Source organism: Cebus imitator, unplaced genomic scaffold, assembly GCF_001604975.1.
Source record: "Cebus imitator isolate Cc_AM_T3 unplaced genomic scaffold, Cebus_imitator-1.0 Scaffold110, whole genome shotgun sequence".
In the NCBI taxonomy this organism is placed as follows: Eukaryota; Metazoa; Chordata; class Mammalia; order Primates; family Cebidae; genus Cebus; species Cebus imitator.
The window spans coordinates 202,915-223,372 of NW_016107425.1; the positions used below are offsets into that span (position 1 = coordinate 202,915).

The following is a 20,458-nucleotide window of genomic DNA, read 5'->3' on the forward strand; positions in this document are numbered from 1 at the left end:
TTTTTTTTAGTCTGGCTAAAGGTTTGTCAATTTTATTTATCTGTTCAAAAAACAAACTTTTTGTTTCCTTGACTTTTTTTATTTCAATTTTATTTCTTTCTGCTCTGATCTTTATATTTCTTTTCTTCTAGTAATTTTGGTTTCAGTTTGCTCTTGCTTTTTTAGTTCTGTTTTTTTTTTGTTGTTGTTTTTTTGTTTTTTTTCTTGAGATGCAGTCTTCCTCTGTCTCCCAGCCTGTAGTGCAGTGGCACAATCTTGGCCCACTGCAAACTCTGCCTTCCAGGTTCAAGTGATTCTCCTCCCTCAGCCTCCCAAGTAGCTGGGATTACAGGTGTATGCCACCACACTTGGCTAATTTTTGTATTTTAATAGAGATGAAGTTTCAACATGTTGGCCAGGCTGGTCTCAAATTCTTGACCTCAAGCGATCTGCCTGCTTCGGACTCCCAAAGTTCTGGTATTACTGGTCTGAGTCACTGTCCCCAGCCACTTTTCTAGCTCTTTAAGATACATCATTAAGTTGTTTAGTTGAGGTTTGTCTACTTTTTCGATGTAGGCACCTATAGCTATAACCTTTCGTCTTAGTACTGCTTTCACAGTATCCCATAGGTTTTGTAGTGTTTCTGTTATCATTTATTACAATACATTTTTTAAGTTTCCTTCTTAATTTCTTCATTGACCCACTGGTCATTCAGAAACATTGTTTAATTTCCGTGTGTTTGTACAGTTTTAAAAATTCCTATTGTTAGTGATTTCTAGTTTTAATTCATCATGGTTGGAGAAGGTGCTTGATATAATTTTAATTCTTTTGAATTTTTTAAGATTGATTTGGTGGCCTAACATATGATCTACCCTTGGGAATGATCCATATGCTGGGGAAAATGTATATTCTGCAGCCGTTGTATGAAATGTTCTGTTACTGTCTATTAGGCCTATTTGGTCTGTAGTGCAGATGAAGTCCAATGTTTCTTTGTTGATTTTCTGTCTGGATGATCTGTTCAATGCTTAAAGCAAAGCATTGAAATCTCTAGCTATTAGTTTCCTAGAGCCTCTCTTTCTCTTTAGCTTTAATATTTGTTCTACATATCAGAGTGCTTCAATGTCAGGTGCATATATTTACATTTGTTATATCCTTTCCCTGAATTAACCCCTTTGACATTATATAATGACCTTCTTTGTCTCTTCATAGTTTTTGTCTTAAAGTCTATTTTGTCTAGTATAAGTACAACTACTCCTGGTCTTTTTGGCTTCCATTTGCATAGAACATCTTTTTTCCCACTGAAATAGAAGCCAAAGTAGTTTATTTTCAGTCTCTGTATGCCTTGATAAGTGAAGTAGGTTTCTTGTAGGCACAGATCATTAGGTTATTTTAAAAAATCTATTCAGCCACTCTGTCTTTTGATTGGAGAGTTTAGTTCATTTATATTCAATATTATTATTGATAAGGACTTAATCCTGCCATTTTGTCCTTTGTTGTATTTTTTGATTTTTGGGGGTTTATGTCTTTCTTTCCTTTTTTTCTTCTTTTAGTGAAGGTGATTTTCTCTGGTGGTATGTTTTAATTACTTGCTTTTTATTTTTTGTGTATCTGTTATGTTTTTTGATTTGTGATTACCATGAGGCTTACCAATAATATCGTATAATCCATTATTTTATTAATAAGCTGATAACAGTGATCTTGTAAGCAAACAGGCAAAGAGAAATTAATGAAAACTCTACACTTTAACTTCATCTCCCTGCTTTTTTTGTTGTTTCTATGTATGTCTTATTGTGCTATGTATGTCTTGAAAAGTTGTAGCTTTAATTTTTGATCCATTCATCTTTTAGTATTTCTACACAAGATATGAGTAGTTTACACACCACAACTACAGTGTTATAATATTCTGTTTTTCTGTGTGCTTACTATTATCAGTGAGTTTTATACCTTCAGATAATTTTTTCTTGCTTATTGACATCCTTTTTTTCAGATTGAAGAACTCCCTTTAGCATTTCTTGTAGGTCATTTCTGGTACTGACCAGCTCCTTCAGCTTTGTCTGGGAAAGTCTTCATTTTTCCTTCCTGTTTGAAGGATATTTTGGATGGATATACTATTCTAGGATGAAAGTTTTTTTTCCCTTCAGCACTTTAAATAATGCCATGTCACTCTCTTCTCCCCAGTAAGGTTTCTACTGAGGAGTCTGCTGCCAGATGTACTGGATGGAGCTCCTTTGTATATTACTTGTCTATTACTTGTTTCATTTCTCCTGCTGCTTGTAGAATCCTTTCTTTATTTTTCACCTTTTGCAGTTTGTTTACTAAATGTCTTGAGGTGGTTTTCTTTGGGTTAAATCTGCTCGGTGTTCTATAGTATTCTTGTACTTGAATATTGATATCTTCCTCTAGGTTTAGGAATTTCTCTCTTACTATCCCTTTGAATAAACTTTCTACCACATCTCTCTTTCTACCTTCTCTTTAAGGCCAATAACTCTTACATTTGCCCTTTTGAGGCTGCTTTCTAGATCTTATAGGTATGCTGTCTTGTTTTTTTGTTTTTCATTCATTTTTCTTTTGTCTACTCTAACTTGATGTTTTCAAATAGCCTGTCTTCAAGCTTACTAATTCTTTCTTCTGCTTCATCAATTCTGCTGTTACGAGACTCTGATGAATTCTTTAGTATGTCAATTGAATTTTTCCATGCCAGAATGTCTGCTTGATTGTTTTAAATTATTTCAATCTCCATTAAATTTATCTGATAGAATTCTGAATTCCTTCTTTGTATTACCTTGAATTTTGTTGAGTTTCCTCAGTACAGCTATTTTGAATTCTCTGTCTGAAAGGTCGCATATCTCTGTCTCCCCAGATTACCCCTGGTACATTATTTAGTTTGTTTGGTTAGGTTATATTTTCCTGGATGGTCTCGATATTTATGGGTGTTTGTTGATGGCTAGGTATTAAAGAATTAGGTATTTATTGTAGTCTTCACAGTTTGGGCTTGTATTTGTCCTTTTTGGGAAGGCTTTCCAGGTATTCAAAGGGACTTGGGTGTTGTGATCTAAGTTTTTGGTCACAACAGCCATATCTTCATCAGGGGGCACTTTAAGCCCTGTGACACTGTGGTTCTTGCAGACTCATATAGGTACCACCTTGGTGGTCTTAGATAAGATCTGGAAGAATTCTCTGGATTGCCAGGAACAGATTTTTGTTCTCTCCCCTTGCTTTCTCCCAAACAGAGTCTGTTTGTCTGTCTGTCTCTCTCTCTCTCTCGCTCCCTCCCTTCTCCCCCCCCCAGCTGCCTAGAGTTGGGAGACGGGTGACACAAGTGCCCCTATGGCTACCACCACTGGACTATGCAGGGTCAGCCTAAAGCCAGCACAGTACTGGGTCTTACCCAAGGCCCACAGTAACCACTGCCTGGCTACTGCCGACATTCAGTCAAGGCCCTAGGACTTTACTGTCAGCAGGTGAAGCCAGCCAGGCTTGTGTCCTCCTCTTTAGGGCAGCAACTTCCCCCTGGTCCTGTGTGGGCTCAGTGATGCTGTCTGGAAGCCAGAGCCTGAGTCAGAAACCTTAGGGATGTACCTGGTGTTCTATTATACTGAGGCTGAGCTGGCACCCAAGCCACAAGACAAAGTCCTTCCCACTCTATGAAAAGGGAGGGCCCTTTTTATAGCAGAGGAATCTTCCTTGGCCACCACTGCCCAGGCCACAGCAAGAACTACCTGGCTACAGCCAATGTTCATTCAAGGCCCAAATGTTCTTCATTCAGCTTATGATGAATACTGCCAGGCCTGGGACCCTCCCTTCAGGATAGTAAGCTCCCCTCAGGCCCAGGACAGGTCCAGAAATGCCATCCAAGAGCCGAGGCCTAGAACTGAGGACCCCAAGGTCCCTCTTGCTGCTCTACCATACTGAGGTTGAGCTGCTGCCTGAGCTGCAAGACAAAGTCTCCTTTACTCTTTTCTCTCTTCTCAAGCAGAAGGAATCCCTCCCCATTGCCACCACAGTTAGGAACATTCTGGGTCACACCTGAGGCCAGCATGCCTTTGAATCTTACCCAAGGCCCACTGCAAATACCGCCTGGGTACCACTGCTGAATATTCAGGGCCAAAGTGCTCTTTAATAAGCAAGTGATGAATCCTGTCAGGACTGGGTCCTTCCCTTTAAGGCAGCAGGTTTCTTTTTGGCCCAGGGTGTGTCTAGAAATGTCATAGAGGAGATAGGGCCTCTGGACTCTTCCTGGTGCCCTATCCTACTATGGCTGAGCTGGTATCCAAGTTGTAAGATAAAGTCCTCTTTCCTCTTCCCTCTCCTGTCCTCAAGCAGAAGGAAAGAGTCTCTTGAGGAGCTATGAGCTGCACTGCCTGGGGTTGGAAGAGGAGTGGCACACTCTCGGCCCTGGCTGATGTGTTACGAGGTTGAATACTCTCCAAGTCCACTGGCTTTGAGCTCAACACAGCATCAGGACTTTCCCAGGAATTGCAGTCTTTGTGGCCTAGACTGCCTTTCAGATTTCTTTAGAACCCCAGAGCACTTTAGTTCATGGTGGTGAGGCTTGCCAGAACTCAAGTTCCTATCACTGGGAGGTGCAATTTCCCCCTGGCATGGTTGTTCTAAAATGCTCCCTCCATGGGTGCTGGCTGAGTTCTGCCTGGTGTTACTTTCCACTGTGACAGGGCAGCACTGAGTTCCAATGAAAATTTCTCTAATCACTGCATTCTCCCTCTCTCAAGTGCACAGATTCTGTCTCTGGGCCACATGACTGCTGCTGGGAGAAGGGAGGAAAGGTGGCATCAGCAATTCAAGATTATCTTTCCTACCCTCTTCAGTGCCTCTTTCAGTAACATGAAGTTAAAAAACTGGTATTGTGATCACTCACCTGATTTTAGGTGCTTGTGAAGGTGCTTTTTTACGTGGATAATTTTTCAGTTTGGTGTTGCTGTAGGGCACTACCAGTGGAAGCTTCTATTTGATCATTTTGCTCCGCCTCTAACCCAAGATTCTCCTATTGACTGATTTTTTTTTTTTTTTTTTTTCTGAGACGGAGTTTCGCTCTTGTTACCCAGGCTGGAGTGCAATGGCACGATCTCGGCTCACCGCAACCTCCGCCTCCCTGGTTCAGGCAATTCTCCTGCCTCAGCCTCCTGAGTAGCTGGGATTACAGGCACGCGCCATCATGCCCAGCTGATTTTTTGTATTTTTAGTAGAGACGGGGTTTCACCATGTTGACCAGGATGGTCTTAATCTCTTGACCTCGTGATCCACCCGCCTCGGCCTCCCAAAGTGCTGGTATTGACTGATTTTTAATTTATCATTTTTATACAAGTATTCTTAAGTGAGGTTGATTGTAGTTTTCTTTTTCTGTGCTACTTTTATCCTGTTTGGTAGGAATATTTTGTTACTTTAAGTGATTTGAAATTTTTTCTTCTGTCATGACCTGGAAAACATAAATTGCATTGGAATTATCTGTTCTTTGAAGGTCTGGAAGAATTTATTATTAACACCACCTGAGCCTGTGGCTTTTTGAGGGCTAGCTTTTTTTTTCAATATTCTGAATTTCTTCTATTATTATATGTCTACCTAAGTTTTCTGTTTCTTTTGGATTTAATTTTTGTTATTTATATTTAAGAAAACATTCATTTTATAATTATCATTATAACAAGTAATATAATTTACTATTTTTGAGATTTTCAAAGTAGTTATAATTTTAAATTTTTATACATCTGTTTCTTTTCTATTTTTAATTTTGTATTTTTCTCTTTTTCTTGATAATTTTATTTTTCGTTTTGTCCCCAGAGAACTACACCTTTAATTATGTACTGTTTTTCTATTCATCAGTTTCTGCTTTTATATTTTTTTTATACTTTCCTTATGCTTATTTTATTGATCTATTTCTACCTTTTTGAATAGAATATTTTAAAATTTTGTTTTTATTATCATTTGCTTGGTAAAATGTTTAATTCTATAAGGTTTTGTCTTGACCCAACCTTCTTAAGTTTTTTGCTTGGTAGTATCTTCAATATTGTTATTTTTATTTACTCTGTAATTTCAGTTTTGACTTTTTGCTTCACATCAAGATCTAAAAGAGTTTTAATATTTTCAGGTGGCTAGGTTTCTTCTTTTCATTATTAATATTTGTACTGTGGTCAGGGAAGATTGTTCACATTTCATTTTCTTGGAACGTATTGAGGCTTTACTTTGTGGCTTAATGTATTCTTTATTTTTAAAATTAAAATATCCCATTAGTGCTTGAAAATAAGTTTTATGTTAAATATACACTTATTGATGTGCATCTAATGGGTTCACCTTTTTATTGTATCACATATTTCTTATTTTGTTACCTTGTTCTGTCTTAGCTGACAGTGTTTTTTACTTTTATTGTGTTTTGTTGATTTCTTCTACAAGTTTATGCTTTTATGAATTTTGACACATTGTTTTTGATATTGAAGGATTTATAAGCTTATTATTGATTTAAACTTTGGCCATTCTAACAGTGCATAGAATAGTATCTGGTGCATAGTAATTGCCCAATTACTGTTGTTGAGTGTAAAGTAACCCTTTATGTTCTTTGATAGTTTTTAATTTACTCTTTTCTTATATTAATATTATGACTCTTTTTGGCCTTGTTACAATTTACCTCATTTATATTTGACTTCTTTTTTTTTACTTTTAAAGTTTCCGAGTCATAGGCTCTTGAACAGCTTGTTTTATATGTGGAAATCTATAGATTTGTTTTTTTCTATGTTTTTACCTTATTAAAGAATCCTATGTTTATTGATGGAATAGATATTTACCTTATATTTTCTGTTCTTAATGTCCCCTCATCACCACCTCCACTCATCCTCTTACTCCATAGATTGTCTTTTTGTTTGATGTTTGTATGTATGTTGATATGAGTAAGTGTGCTTTTCTTGTGGTAATGTCAAAGACTTATAGTTTATTTTCAGGTCTTTTAGACATCTATTTGATAACTTTATAGTGGTTTTAGCATCCATTTAGCAGTTTATCAATTATCTATTGCCTACTTACTGAAATTAATGAGAAAATTATCATATATATTTTCTCCTTATTAATATTGTCTTTTTCCTTGGTAACTTAATTTTAAAGAGGATATTTAAATCTCAGTTTCTTAATTTAGCATCTAAAAAGTAAAGGAGGAGGAGGAAATGTCACCCTTATGTTTCTCTCTGATTATTCATTTTTATTATTGAAATGCATAACATTTCCCTTTTGTAAACATACTTCACACTGTTGATTAGCTTTATTTCTAAGTATTAATGGATTCATTTCTTCTTATCAGACTTTTTACTAGAGCTTCACACTTATCTCTTGGTTAGCTAGATTTTGGAATCAAGTGACTTTTTCAGGAAGTACTGAAGCTGCTGCATGTCTGAAAGTGTCTGTTGTTGTCTTTATACTTGAACATAGTTTGGCTGAATATAAAAATACTTGCTCACACTTTTTTTCCATTTCTGAACTTTATGCATTCTGGGCATGGTGGCTAATGCCTGTAAATGTCATCACTTTGGGAGGCCAAGGTGAGAGGGTCATTTGAGCCCAGGAGTTCAAGACCAGCCTGGGCTGTTAGGAAGACCCTGTCTTTACAAAAAATAAAAAAAAATTAGCATGTGTGGTAGTGTGCACCTGTGGTCCCATCTACTCAGGAGGCCGCAGTGGGAGGATTCCTTGAGCCTAGGAGGTTGAGGCTGCACTGAGCTGTGATTGTGCTACTACACTCCAGCCTGGACAACAGAGCAAGACCCTGTCTCAAGGAAAAGAAAAAAGCTTTGTTCGTATACACAGTTTACATATTTTTCTTGTTTTGAGTGTTAATTGGAGAGAAAATTTGGTTTTGGTTTTGGGGATGTGTGTATCTTATTGTATTAGTCAGGGTTCTCTAGAGGGATTGTGTATCCTATTGTATTAGGGCTCTCTAGAGGGACAGAACTAATAGGATATATGTATATGTGAAAGGGAGTTTATTAAGGAGAATTGACTCAAATGATCACAAGCTAAAGCCATCTGCAGGTTGAGGAGCAAAGAAGTCAGTGGTAAATCAGTCCAAGTCCCAAAACCTCAGAAGTCGAGAAGCCAACAGTGCAATCTTCAGTCTGTGGCCAAAGGTCTTAGAGCCCCTGGCAAACCACTGGTCTAAGTCCAAGAATCCAAAAGCTGAAGAACTTGAAGTCTGATGTTTGAGGGCAGGAAGCATCTAGCACGGAAGGAAGAAGTAGTCCAGAAGACTAGAAGACTCAGCAAGTCTAGTCTTTTTGAGTTCTTCTGCTTGGTTTATCCTTGCCGCTCTGGCAGGTGATTATGTCGTCCTGCCTAGATCGTGGGTGGGTCTGCCTCTCCCAGGTCACTAACTCAAATGGTAATCTCTTTTGGCAACATCCTCACAGACACGTCCAGTGATATGGACAGGAGACAGGGAAATACTGGGTAGAAGAGGGTGGTTCCCTGGCAAAGACTCCACCCACAAGCATAGAAACCCATGGCCCTAATGGGAACAGGCATTATGTTTTCATGTCCAAAAGTTGCCTTTTGGACTGCCACACCCCCCTATCCTGTACCTGTATAAACCCCAAACCCCAGGATCCACAGAAGATGAGGAGACAAACAGAAGAACAGAAGAATAGTAGATTGGCACAGCAGAGAGAAGAAAAGGAGCTTCTGAACACCAAGAAAAATTCAGCTGGGGTGGTTGGAGAGGAGATCTGCTGCTGGACATCCAAGCTCCAGAGGAAGATCATCTTCCCACCCCATTCCCTTTCCAGCTCCCCATCCATCCTACTGAGCACCACCTCCACCACTCAATAAAATCCCCACCTTTACCATCTTCAAGTCTGTGTGACATGATTCTTCCTGAATGCTGGACAAGGACCTGGGTACCAAGAGAGCACTGAGCTGGTTAACAGTGCTCCACCTTGATGGCCAACTCCTTCTGTGGCCCCACCCAACAGCATCTCAGAGCAAGAGGACAGCTTCAACTCCCTATGATTTCATCTCTGACCCAACCAATCAGAAGCAAGTGCCCAGTGCCTCACCACTCCCACCCTTTCCTTCTAACTGCCTTTGTAAAACCCCTAACTTTGAAGATTTCAAGGAGAATTATTTGAATAATAACTCCATCTTTCACATGGTGTGGCTGGCCTCATGTCAGTTAAACTTTTACTGCAATGCCATGAGTTGATTTTGTTTGTGCAGCAGGCACGAAGAACCCATCAGGCAGTCACAGGGAGTGTTGCTGAGATTTTTCAGTATTTTGTTTCTTCACCGTCTCCCAAATCCCATCACACTCTGGGAGAATAGAGAGAGAGAGTGAATTGCTTGAGCAGTGATTCTTGGGATCTGTTATCTCTCACTTTCACTGAATGCTACTCTTCAAAGATTATGGCCTGAAGTTAAATCCCTTCTTTTGTTTCATTACTGCTAGTATATTTTGTTTTGTTTGCTGGATTTCAAGTTTCCATGGTAGTGTTGTTTATTCATTGGGTTTTAGGGAAAGGAGATACTTGACTTCACTTCGCCATCTCACCCCAGAAGTCATAAAAATTTTTGAAACAAATTTGGAACCTCCAGCGCAGAGCTCAGTTTCTTCTTCTTCATTATATTTCTTGTGGAACCTAGTGTAGCTTGAATGTAATTGGCACTTATTATTTACTGAATGCATAAATAACATTTTATGGTAATTTTGGCTACTTTATGAGCTGTTATTGAAAGAAGGGTAGATGGGGTACAATAACCTTGAAAAAAGTATCATTTCTGATTAATCTTAAGAGGGGTGTTGGGCAAAGCAGCAAGCAATGAGCAGTTAGACGTGGGAGAATCAGGCACACATGAGACTGAGTGTGTTTAGTGCTCACTGCAACCATGAAGAAGTGAGCTAATCTATTGCTTTTGACCTAATGTGGGAAATAAGCCCCTAGGGCCTCTGAAAAATTACAGGTGAATGATCAGAAATTTATCAGGAGCACCTTTCTCCTTTGTTTTTTTTTTTTTTCCTTCTTCACTAAACACATCAGTTTTAAGGGCACCACGTGAGATTTCATTTTTGATTCCTTTTATTGCTAACCTCAAGGCCCACCTTAAACGATTCTTCATTTTCCTTTCAGGCCTTTCACTGGGTGCTTAAGGGCAGTCTACCCAGCTAGTTAATGCATATTTGTCTCTTCTTTTATGTGTCTCTGTTTAGCCTTGGGCAGACATAGCTTCATGCCAGGGGGCAGTTTTTTTTCAGGGACAAGATGAGAAAGATCACAGAGCTTTGTAGTGATGAGTAGTTTTGTTCATCTCAGTTTCTGCCTGTTGATATTCTTTCTCTTTTCCTCCTTTAGGAGGAAGGAACAAGAGTTGGATGGGAAGAAGAAAGTCATTTGCATTCTTCTGACTATTGCTTTTCCTTATACCATTCAGGAGTTCAGTAGTTTTTGGTAACTACAACTCTGCATTTAGTGGCAGTTTGGGCTGGGACAGCAGCCATATTGTGGGACTGACTGTATCTCAGTAAGCAAAAGGTGGATTGGGAAGGTGAATTTCTAACAATATGAGTGTGAGTGTTTTAAATTTATTCCGTTTCACTTAAGTTATCTAACACAGAGTGAGGATTAAAAAGAATAAATACCAGACAAATGCCTGGTTGTTTTTTGTTGGTCTTATGTTAGTGGTTTACTGTTTCTTACACAAGTAAAGTGCTCATCCACATAGACTTTGTGACTTTTTGGAGTAGTCTCAGGGTGATAGTGGGGAAATGCCTCAGGGAGAGGGGATTCACCATGTGTCTGAATACCAGAATTTACACTGTTACACATTAACTACACATATATTTTTTTAAACTTTCTTATAGAAATGGAAAAACTTACAAAAGTATATGCAATCCCATATACTCAGCTTCAATAATTATCCTCCCATGATCAATCTTGTTTCATATGTACCCATTGTTATTTTCTTCTTTTCTATGTTATTCCAGACATAGCATTTCAGTATGTATTGCTAAAAGATGAGGACACTTTTACGTTTTTATTTTATTTTATTTTATTTATTTAGAGAAGGAGTCTTGCACTGTTGCCTGGGCTGGAGTGCAATGAAGTGATGTTGGTTCACTGCAACCTCCGCCTCCAGGGTTCATGGAATTCTTCTGCCTCAGTCTGCCAAGTAGCTGGGATTACAGGCGCACACCACCACACCAGGCTAATTTTTTGTGGAGACAGGGTTTCAGGATATTGGCCAGACTGGTCTCAAACTCCTGACCTCGTGATCTACCTGCCTCGGCCTCCCAAAGTGGTGGGATGACAGGTGTGAGCAACCGTGCCCGACTCAAGGACACTTTTAAAAAACATAACCACAAATACAGTTATTGAGTTGGAAGGTCAAGTTCCCTTGACCCTTTCACAGATGGGAACTAGAGTGCACTGGCTCTGGGACCAGCTAGCCACTTCGGCACTGGCAGCAACAAACTTCACTCACTGGAACCCACTGGGCTCAGCCCCTCATGGGAAGGAGCATGCAGGCAAGTGGATGCCTGGATCAGGGCAAGTACTTTTGCATTCCGGCCCCATGGCAGTGTCTAGAGGTGTGTTACAATTAATGCTCTTTTAGCTTTGCGGCCCAGGGACAGCCTAAGTGCACAGTCAATCTGACAGCCTTTTTGGGTTCAGTGAAGAGTCAATGTGATAGCCTTTTTGGGTTCCTGTATCTTGAATTCTTGTCCAGAGTCCAGGAAGAATTAGGTCACACAAAAGTTCTGAAAGGTGTTGAATGTGGAGAATTTTATTAAGTAGTGGAAGTGGCTCTCGGCAGAAGCAGAGCTGGAAAGGGGATGGAGCAGGTGATCTTTCCGTGAAGCCCAGCCCCCTGCAGCTGAGCTCCTCGCCATAGTCATGCAATCTGAAGTTAAGCCACATCTATCCGTAGTGTCCAATGTTCAGTTGCTTCTTCTGTCAATGTTCAGCTGCTTCTTTGCCAGCTGAGGTCTAGAGTTTATTTGGGCACAGGATAGGAGGAGTGAGGTGGAACAAAAAGGCAACACTTGGGCAGGAAAACAGGGATAACTGTTCTCATTTAGGGCCCTGGTTTCCACACTTGAGGGTGGAGCCTTTGACAGGGAACCATCCTCTTTTACCTAGTATTTCCCTACCTCCTGTCTGTATCATTGTTACAACTAAAACATAATTCTTTCTTGATATCAGATAACTAGCCAGTGTTCTAATCTCATAAATGTTACAATTTTTAACTTGATGGTGTGAATCCATGCTTTATTTCACACTTGATATGTATTTTAAGCTTCTCTCAATCCCGAGGTTATGCTTTTCGATTTGTTTATTTTTATTTGTAATTTATTTGCTGAAGAAATTGAGTCATTGGTCTTGGAGAGTTTCTTACAGTCTGGTTTTTGCTTATTGACCTCATGGTGTTTAACATGTTGCCCTGTCCTTTGTTTTTCCTGTAAATTGGCCATCTAGAAGCCTGATCAGATTCAGGTTTAATTTTTTTGGCAACTCTCTTTCTTAGGTGTTCTTGCATGAGGAAGCATAATGTTCGATGTTCTGTCTTTTTTTGTGAATGCTAGAAATCTAAAGTGAAAATCTCTATGGTGTAATGTTTGACAAAACTGAACCACAGACTATTTCATGGCTTATTTTTTTTTTAAGTATGTCCTTTGCTGATAATTGAAACCAAACTCCAATAGAAGTCTATAGACATTCAATCCTAGTAAGATAAAGCAGTGCCTGGGGCATTAGTTTATAGCCATATGTGAAACTACTCATTACACTGTGATGTTTAAATGTGGGCAAGTCACCACTCTCTTGGGGTGGGAATGGGGGTGGATTTGGAGCTCAGCTGTTCTCTGGTGGTACAGGACCAGTCCCTTTGTTGTTAATCACAAACAGAGGTCATGTTAAGTGCATTTGTTCTGGTCAAGAGCCATAAAGAGTTACAGCCTCTGCCCTTTAGTTTGCTTCCTAAAAAGAAAGAAAAATAAAGGCAAGCAAATGACAATTGTTTTTAACTTCTAAGGTACCACAAGGATAAAGTATTCTACTAAATTATATATTAGGCCGGGTATGGTAGCTCATGCCTATAACCCCAGCACTTTGGGAGGCCAAGGCGGGTGGATCACCTGAGGTCAGGAGTTCAAGACCAGCCTGTCCAACATGGTAAAAACCCATCACTACTAAAAATACAAAAATTAGCTGGGCATGGTGGTGCCTACCTGTAGTCCCAGCTACTGGGGAGGCTGAGTTAGGAGAATTGCTGGAACTCATGGGGTGGAGATTGCAGTGAGCCGAGATTGTTCAGCTGCACTCCAGCCTGGGCAACAGAGTGAGACTCTCAAAAAAAAAAAAAAAAAATTATCATCTACCTACCTATCTACCTATCATCTGATAGTGGCCTAAGTAATGAGAAGTTTGGGTATTTCCTAGATATTTGGCGATGTGTAATTAAAGATAGGTGAACACTAACCAGGAATATCTTTCCTAGGTGATATCTTCTTTGCCCTGCTAATAACTTGGCCTTCCTGGTAGTGGAAGGGTTTGGATGACACAGGAATATGGGGGACATCAGAATCTTGCTCTGAGAGAGTAGGCACTTTGATGAGAAATCCATTTGTGGCACTGACTTCTGAGTACTACCACGTGCAACGACAAAGAGTGTTGATCAGATCTTTATTTTAGAACAGCTGCATACACAGACACATCTGGGCCAGTAGGACTTCTGATTGGTTTGCAGACTACATGAGCCTCCCCCACAGACAGGTGCCCTTGTCCACCTCTGCCTAGGTAGACCTAGTCCTTCTATTTGTCTTTCAATGAATACAGAACCTGTAACCTGAGTAACCTGAATTTTCTAGTCTCCTGAGATCACTGTTTTCTTCATGTCTAAATAAATGCCTGAAGCCCCCATTTTTGGGGACTGTAAGAAGACCAAGTGCCTCTTCAGGGACTTCAAGGGTCCCACAGAGTTCTGAGGTTTCCAGGTATTGTCCCTCTCACTCCAAATTGCTGCTAGCCCTTTCTTGGGTCAACCCTGATTACTTCCATGATGCCCCAGCTCTGCCATGCCCCAAACACAGACATAGGCAGAAGTTCAGTCTACCCTCAAGATTAGTACATTGGCCAGGAGCAGCTTTTTGGCTGTCAAAAAGGCTGCTCCAGCTGCCTCCCAAGACCACATTATCACCACTTTATAGGGCTGTATAAGCAGCTACTGTTTGCGATGACTGTTTAATCGATCCTCAGAGAGTTTATAGAGTCAAGTATTGATTTTAAAGACAGAAGCCAGGCAATGCTCTTATGCAGTGCACCTGCTCTGTTGCACCTTTGGTTAACCTTGTCTGTGCATGCCCAGAGAGTATGTGATGGACATGGGGGCAGAACCTGATTGGTGTGCCTTCTGCTCACCCATTATTGGTGCCCTCTGTAGCTAGACCCTCTGAGAGAGTTTTTCTCATTTAGAGGGAGCAGAGGTTGCTGTTCAGTGGGTCTGTGGGGCACTTAGCTTCCAGGTGTTTGGTCTTCCCTCTGTCTGTGCCTTTATCTGCTCTTCTTATAAGGACCAGTTGTATTGGATTAGGGCCTCCCCATGTGATCTCATTTTGCCTTAATACCACTTTAAAGGCTAAGTCTCCAAATATGGTCACATTCTGAAGTACTGGGTGGTTAGAACTTCAACATATGAATTTCGAGAGGGGACGTAATTCAGCCCATAACGGGGGGTGTGAGGTGGGGGTGGGGGTGCTTAATTGATGGTTTCTTATGTCCAAGTTGTCCCAGTTTGCCATGTTCTGAGAGGTTTAGCAAGGTGGTTCAGTTCTAAAACAGAAGCTGCTTGAGGCAAACCAGGATGGTTGATCACCCTATCAGGGTCCCGTGGAGGGCACAGGGCAGGTGCTTGGTTTCCCAGCCCACCTCAACCAGAACTGCACCACTTCTCTCTGCTTATATGTCTGCATGCTAATGAGATCAATTTAGCAAAAGAGTTTTGATTCAGTGGGCTCCAAGTTCCTCTCCTGCTGCCACATTCTGTGTTTTAATTTCTTTGAACACAATGGAATTCGGTAGCTGGATTCAGACTAATTCAGCCATGTGTCTGAAACTAATAACCGACTGGAGCAAAAACTCATTTAGTTCGTGGTTAAAAGTGACATAAAACAAAAAGGGGAAGTGTTTGTTAAGCCTCACCTACTCTGAGGCAGATCTTGTTGCTGTGCTGTCTGTGATGACAGATGATACTTGCTGGGCTCCCATTATGCTTTTTAGATTCTGTTATTCTAATGGCTGCTCTGTGAAGTAGCTAGCAGCAGCTGCCCCATGATCCAGGTAGAGAAACTGAGGCTTACAAAGAAGAGTAACCAGCCCAAATCTCACGCTGGCCAGGGCAGGGTCCCGGGCTTTTGCAGGCACTTTGGCTTCAGCACTATTGTGTTCTGGTGCCAAGGCCAGATGCAGGTGTCCATGCTGTCGGGAAACAGGGGCCACATTGTAAGTGTAAGGTATTGATATTTAGGCTGATGGAGTCTCATTTTGGTGCTTTCCCCAGCCTGTCTGGCCTTGACCAGCAAGCACCCCCAGCTGGTCCTACTTTTTGCTGTTATAAAAGCCAGGCTTGGCGCAGTGTTCTCAGGTCGTCAAGAGGTTTTGGGGATCTCGCGGTAAAGCACACTGAATCATACCATGACCAAGTTATTCCTTTGCTAATTAATTCTCTTTCAGGTCTTCTGATTACATCAAGGGAAAAGTTTTTGCCAGCATTTCATTCCTCTCCATTACTAAATGATCTCTCTCCTTTTAAGAAAAAGAGTAACCTTAGGCTGGAGCCCCGGGGCAGCAGTATCTGGCTGGAATGGAATAATTCTTTAGTGTTTTTAATCCTCTTTTTGCAGTTAATTTTGATATATGATAAATGATACTGGTTTTACATTTAGGATAATACTATAAAGTGCCTTTAAAAGACATTTATTTAAGTGAAAACAAATAATTTAGAAGTATTTAGTAACGAATAGCACGATGATATACAGATATGGCAAAAATGTGAAGCATGTGGTGAAAAAGATTGACTTTATAAAACATTGGGTAGGAGGAAGGGTTGCAGATCCTGAGAATCTTGGAACCAGCACATGAAAGGCAGGAGTTGTTTGACTGCTGAGAATCACTGCCTCAGCCCATAGTGGGCTTTGCCTGGGCCCTTAAGACCCTGTACTGGTTGTAGGCCCCTTTGTTGTTGTGTGTTTTTTGTAATGGTGTTCAGTATTTTTGAAATACTGTCATCAGGGTAAAGAAAAAAAAAAGTGAATTTTTGTGCCTGGTCAAAAGGCTTTGCTTTGGGAGAATTCAGTGTAGAAAATAACTAGAATTAGAAGTGCAAATTGGAATGCTCAGCATGAGTCAGAAGTGCTCACCCTGGGTGGACACTAAGCCACCGTGTGGGGAGTGGATATGGTCGCCCTTGTTTTTGGAGCCTGATTGTCCCTCCCCTGGGGTTTAGAAGCGGACCAGAGTTGGGACCTCTCACCCAGTCTGAGAGCAACTGAACTTGGAGAGGCTTTTTCATGGAATCAGTTTTGGGTGACTTTGCCTGCGACGCTTGCTGTTCATATTTAAACCCAAAGATCTGTGTCCTTGTTAAATAGAGTACTGCTAACTAAGGCGAAGTGAGTTTGCTGCTCCTGGTTAACCCCTCAGTGTGATTCCCACACTAGGTATTACTGTAGGGATAAGGTCTGAGTGTAGCTGTTTGTAGGCCCCAAGACCTTTGCAGCAATAGGTGTTTTACATGGACTGGTGTTTGGTACAGGCACCAAACCTCCTTCTTAGCAGCTCAGACTTTGTGCACAGATGTTGGGGATTAGCTTCCTGTGACTATCAGGGAGCCCTCCTCAAGGTTACCACAACCTAGGGACAAAGGTTTTAGACTTAACAGTTTTCAGCCACTTTCCCTGGCAGCAGCCCCCATACAGCAGCCTATCATGACAACTGTCCAGTTATGAACAGAACGTCCTCTTCGGCCGTCTTACTGTCTCCTGCGGTGTGTATATCATTTCCATTTTTAGAATCATGTTTTCAGGATGTCTCAGAGCCATGTTACTCCTCCCCTCTATTCTATTACCATTTCTTAAGGAAGGTTCAAGTTCTTTTTTAAAAAAGTTTATTTAAAATAGAGGAAGAAAATAAAAAGTAACACAAGGTTGCTGGTTAATAAATAAAAATCTTTTTTTTTTCAAAAGTCCACTGCCCCCAGTTCTGTGATCTGTTACACATAACAAATTTTTCTCCCTACCAGGAAACATCTGTATGGATTATTTCACTATAATCCTATGATGCTTGGACTTGAATCACTTCCAGATCCCACGGACACCTGGGATATTATAGAGACCATTGGTAAAGGCACCTATGGCAAGGTCTACAAGGTAACTAACAAGAGAGATGGGAGCCTGGCTGCAGTGAAAATTCTGGATCCAATCAGTGTAAGTAACAGTTGTAAATTGTAACCAAAATTTGGTGCTTATGCACACGAAGTTTTCAACTTCTTTTCTTGATTTTAGGCTTAATTTTCATGAAACCTGGCATGAAATCTCAAAATGGGTCATGATTTGTCAGCTTTAGTGAATGAAGTGACTCCAGTTGGAGTTAAAACTTCCCTTGACTTTTGCTTCTTGTCTATTTTACTGTTGTTTTCATTTAGGACCACGGAGATCTTCAGAAGTTATTCTCTTGGAAGAGTAATATATCTTACTACCTGGTCTTTCTGTAGGTTACAAAGCGACCCAGATTTGTGATATTCAGTCATCTTAGGCTGACATCTTATTTTAGAGCACTGAGATTATGCTGTATGCTGTTTTGCACAGTGAGGTTTTACATGTCCTATCCTGTGTTTGGTCCCTTCAAGCAACTTCACCTTAACTGCTTTGAAAATTCAGACACTTTTCAATAAAAAAGATATTTGTTATAGTATTATTAAAGAAAAAAAGAACATCATAAACATTGATGTAATATGCAATAATAGAAGGCGTAGACTGTAATAATAGAATGTAATAATGTACTCATAAAAGGTGTAGATTGATGCCTGAATGTCTATTGTTAGGTATTTTGAAGATATAATAATGACATTGAAAATACACAGTAAATATGTTTTATTAAATATTTGAGCATGATGTCATATCTGTACCCTTCCTTACTTATTTGAGTTAATCGAGCTTTCATTTTTCTACACTGTTTAGGATATGGATGAAGAAATTGAAGCAGAATACAACATTTTGCAGTTCCTTCCTAATCATCCCAATGTTGTCAAGTTTTACGGGATGTTTTACAAAGCGGATCACTGTGTAGGGGGACAGCTGTGGCTGGTCCTGGAGGTAAGAGGCTCCCATTGGGTAACCAGTGATTTGGACATAGTGCCAGGGGCCAACAGATGCTTTATTACCTAGAGGGTGTTTTAAGGCACACATTCGAAGTGTAGATCCCCCCTGCATATCACAGGTACCTCACCAGATGTGATATTCTCCCCCACAGTTCTTACACATAGGCCATATGCTAAAAATATTCTTGTTTCTCTGCTTTAGAGGTTTAATAATCTTTTATTCTAGTACAGAGTGAATATATGAATACAACTGAAAAAATTAATTTTCTTCCCTAACACATAATTGTAAACATGTCTGAATTGATTGCAACTCATTTTCAAAAATTGTCAACCCAAGGTTTAGTTGGATTGCCAAACTTGGATTTGCCCATTCATGTTCATCAGTCCTCATTTTAGATTGAGTTTCCTGAAAACTGATTCTGAGAATTGTGGGTGGAAACTTTGTTGGAGAGTTCTTCCCAGAGATAGGCTAGAAAAAAGTGAGGAAGGCAGGATCAGGCAAGGGAGACACTGAACAGCAATATGGTTATGACAGAGGGTTAAGCTGGTCCTCTGGGAAATGGAGAGCTGGGAAGTTTTTGGAATGTTGTCCTGAATTGTATCTCCACATCAGCCAGTCATTGGCTGCATGTCATACTTGGGAAGGAGCATAACTATGGGAGTCTGTTCTCTGAAGTCGAGGCAAACTCAGGTGAGGGGTGCAGCTGAGGGCTGGGAGCTGTTGATATTTCTAGCAGCTTCCACTCTGAAGAGGGAATCTGAAGGGGACATCACTGTGTTCACTACAGTCCTGCTTTTTTTTTTTTTTTTTTCTCCAACAAACCTTCCATACACAATTCTCAGAGTCAGTTTTCAATTATGAATGGGAATGAATGTGTGCATCTGGTTGCAAAAGAGTCAATTCCCCACAGATACAATTCCCTATGAGACTAAAATGACAAGGAAAATAATGACGATATATGAATTAATATATTAGGACAGGTCTATTGCTGCATTGTCACTAGGCCTAGTGAGTGTTTTGTTTTGGGCTCCGATCCTCTGAACCAGCTCATGCCTCCATGCCTGAGGTCATATAGTTGACCCAGCAATGTGTGGACAGAAGTGAAAGCCCTAAGAAAGAAGCACCAGGAGAGAAACCGGCCCTCACATCACTGTCTGGTACCTCTTGTCCACATGCTTCTGGCTTTGGGAGGGCCTGAGCCTGGTACACTATGTACTGGCTACCATGGCAACTGTGTTTGGGGAATTCATTTGTTGTATTCAAATGGGATAATCTGCAGGGAAACTGGTTTGAATTTATTTCTGTCACATCAGTTGCCTTCCTCAGAATATAAAGATGTAAGGGATTTTGGTTTTCTAATTATCTTTGTTCCTCTAGTTGACTGGTTAAGTCATATAACACACTTCTTTGGGGTTTTATTAACTCCCCAACCGCCACCCCAAGAATGTTAGGATTTTATCCTGCCAATGAAGCTCTTTAAAAATGCTAGTTGGAAATGGCAAAGTACTATTTCTGGGGTCTCTGATTATATTTGTCTTCAGCTCTATAAGATCTCTGTGTTTCAGACCTCATTGTAACTTAGTAATAGAAGTACAGTGACAAAGGAACCTTAGTTTCTGCTCATTTTTAACTCCTGACTAAAAAAGACTCTGCATCAGATGTAGATAACTGAAAATTCCAGGAATTTTCGAGGGCCCAAAAAGGAGCCTTCCCTCCATGCAACCAGGCAGGCAGGTGGGCTACTCATACCTGAGGCCACCTGGTAAATGAATGTCCTTCCTGATGACAGTGACCATCAGGCATGGTACCTCAGGTATGGCCAAAGCAGCCAGGAAGGTTGTATATGGCCTCGAAAGATGAGAAGGAGCCCAGAACTATGAGCTGAGCCTTGTGCAGATGCTCCCTTGCCAGCTGTCTCTAGCTTTTTCAAAGTGACCACAGGTAGATAATGGGGCTGCCCTGAGATACTGAATTATTCATACCTCTGCAATACAATATGCTGTCATTTATGACTTTTGCTGGTTGTTTTGGTCCATGCCAAAGCTGGTGATATGAGATGCTGGGTGTCCTCAGTCGTTTCTGTCCCAGGATGGACAGTCTAAGCCAGGCTGCTGGATGGTCATG

At 40.6% G+C, this 20,458-nt stretch overlaps 1 protein-coding gene across 1 annotated transcript in view; it reads left to right on the plus strand.

Annotated features, from left to right (window-relative positions):
* Positions 1 to 20,458, plus strand: part of MYO3B (myosin IIIB) — a 491,163-nt gene that overhangs the window by 17,699 nt on the left and 453,006 nt on the right. Inside the window, exons 2-3 of the mRNA XM_037741885.1 lie at positions 17,257 to 17,440; positions 18,194 to 18,328. Coding sequence (XP_037597813.1) covers positions 17,257 to 17,440; positions 18,194 to 18,328 — 319 coding nt within the window. The remainder of the gene's footprint in view (positions 1 to 17,256; positions 17,441 to 18,193; positions 18,329 to 20,458) is intronic.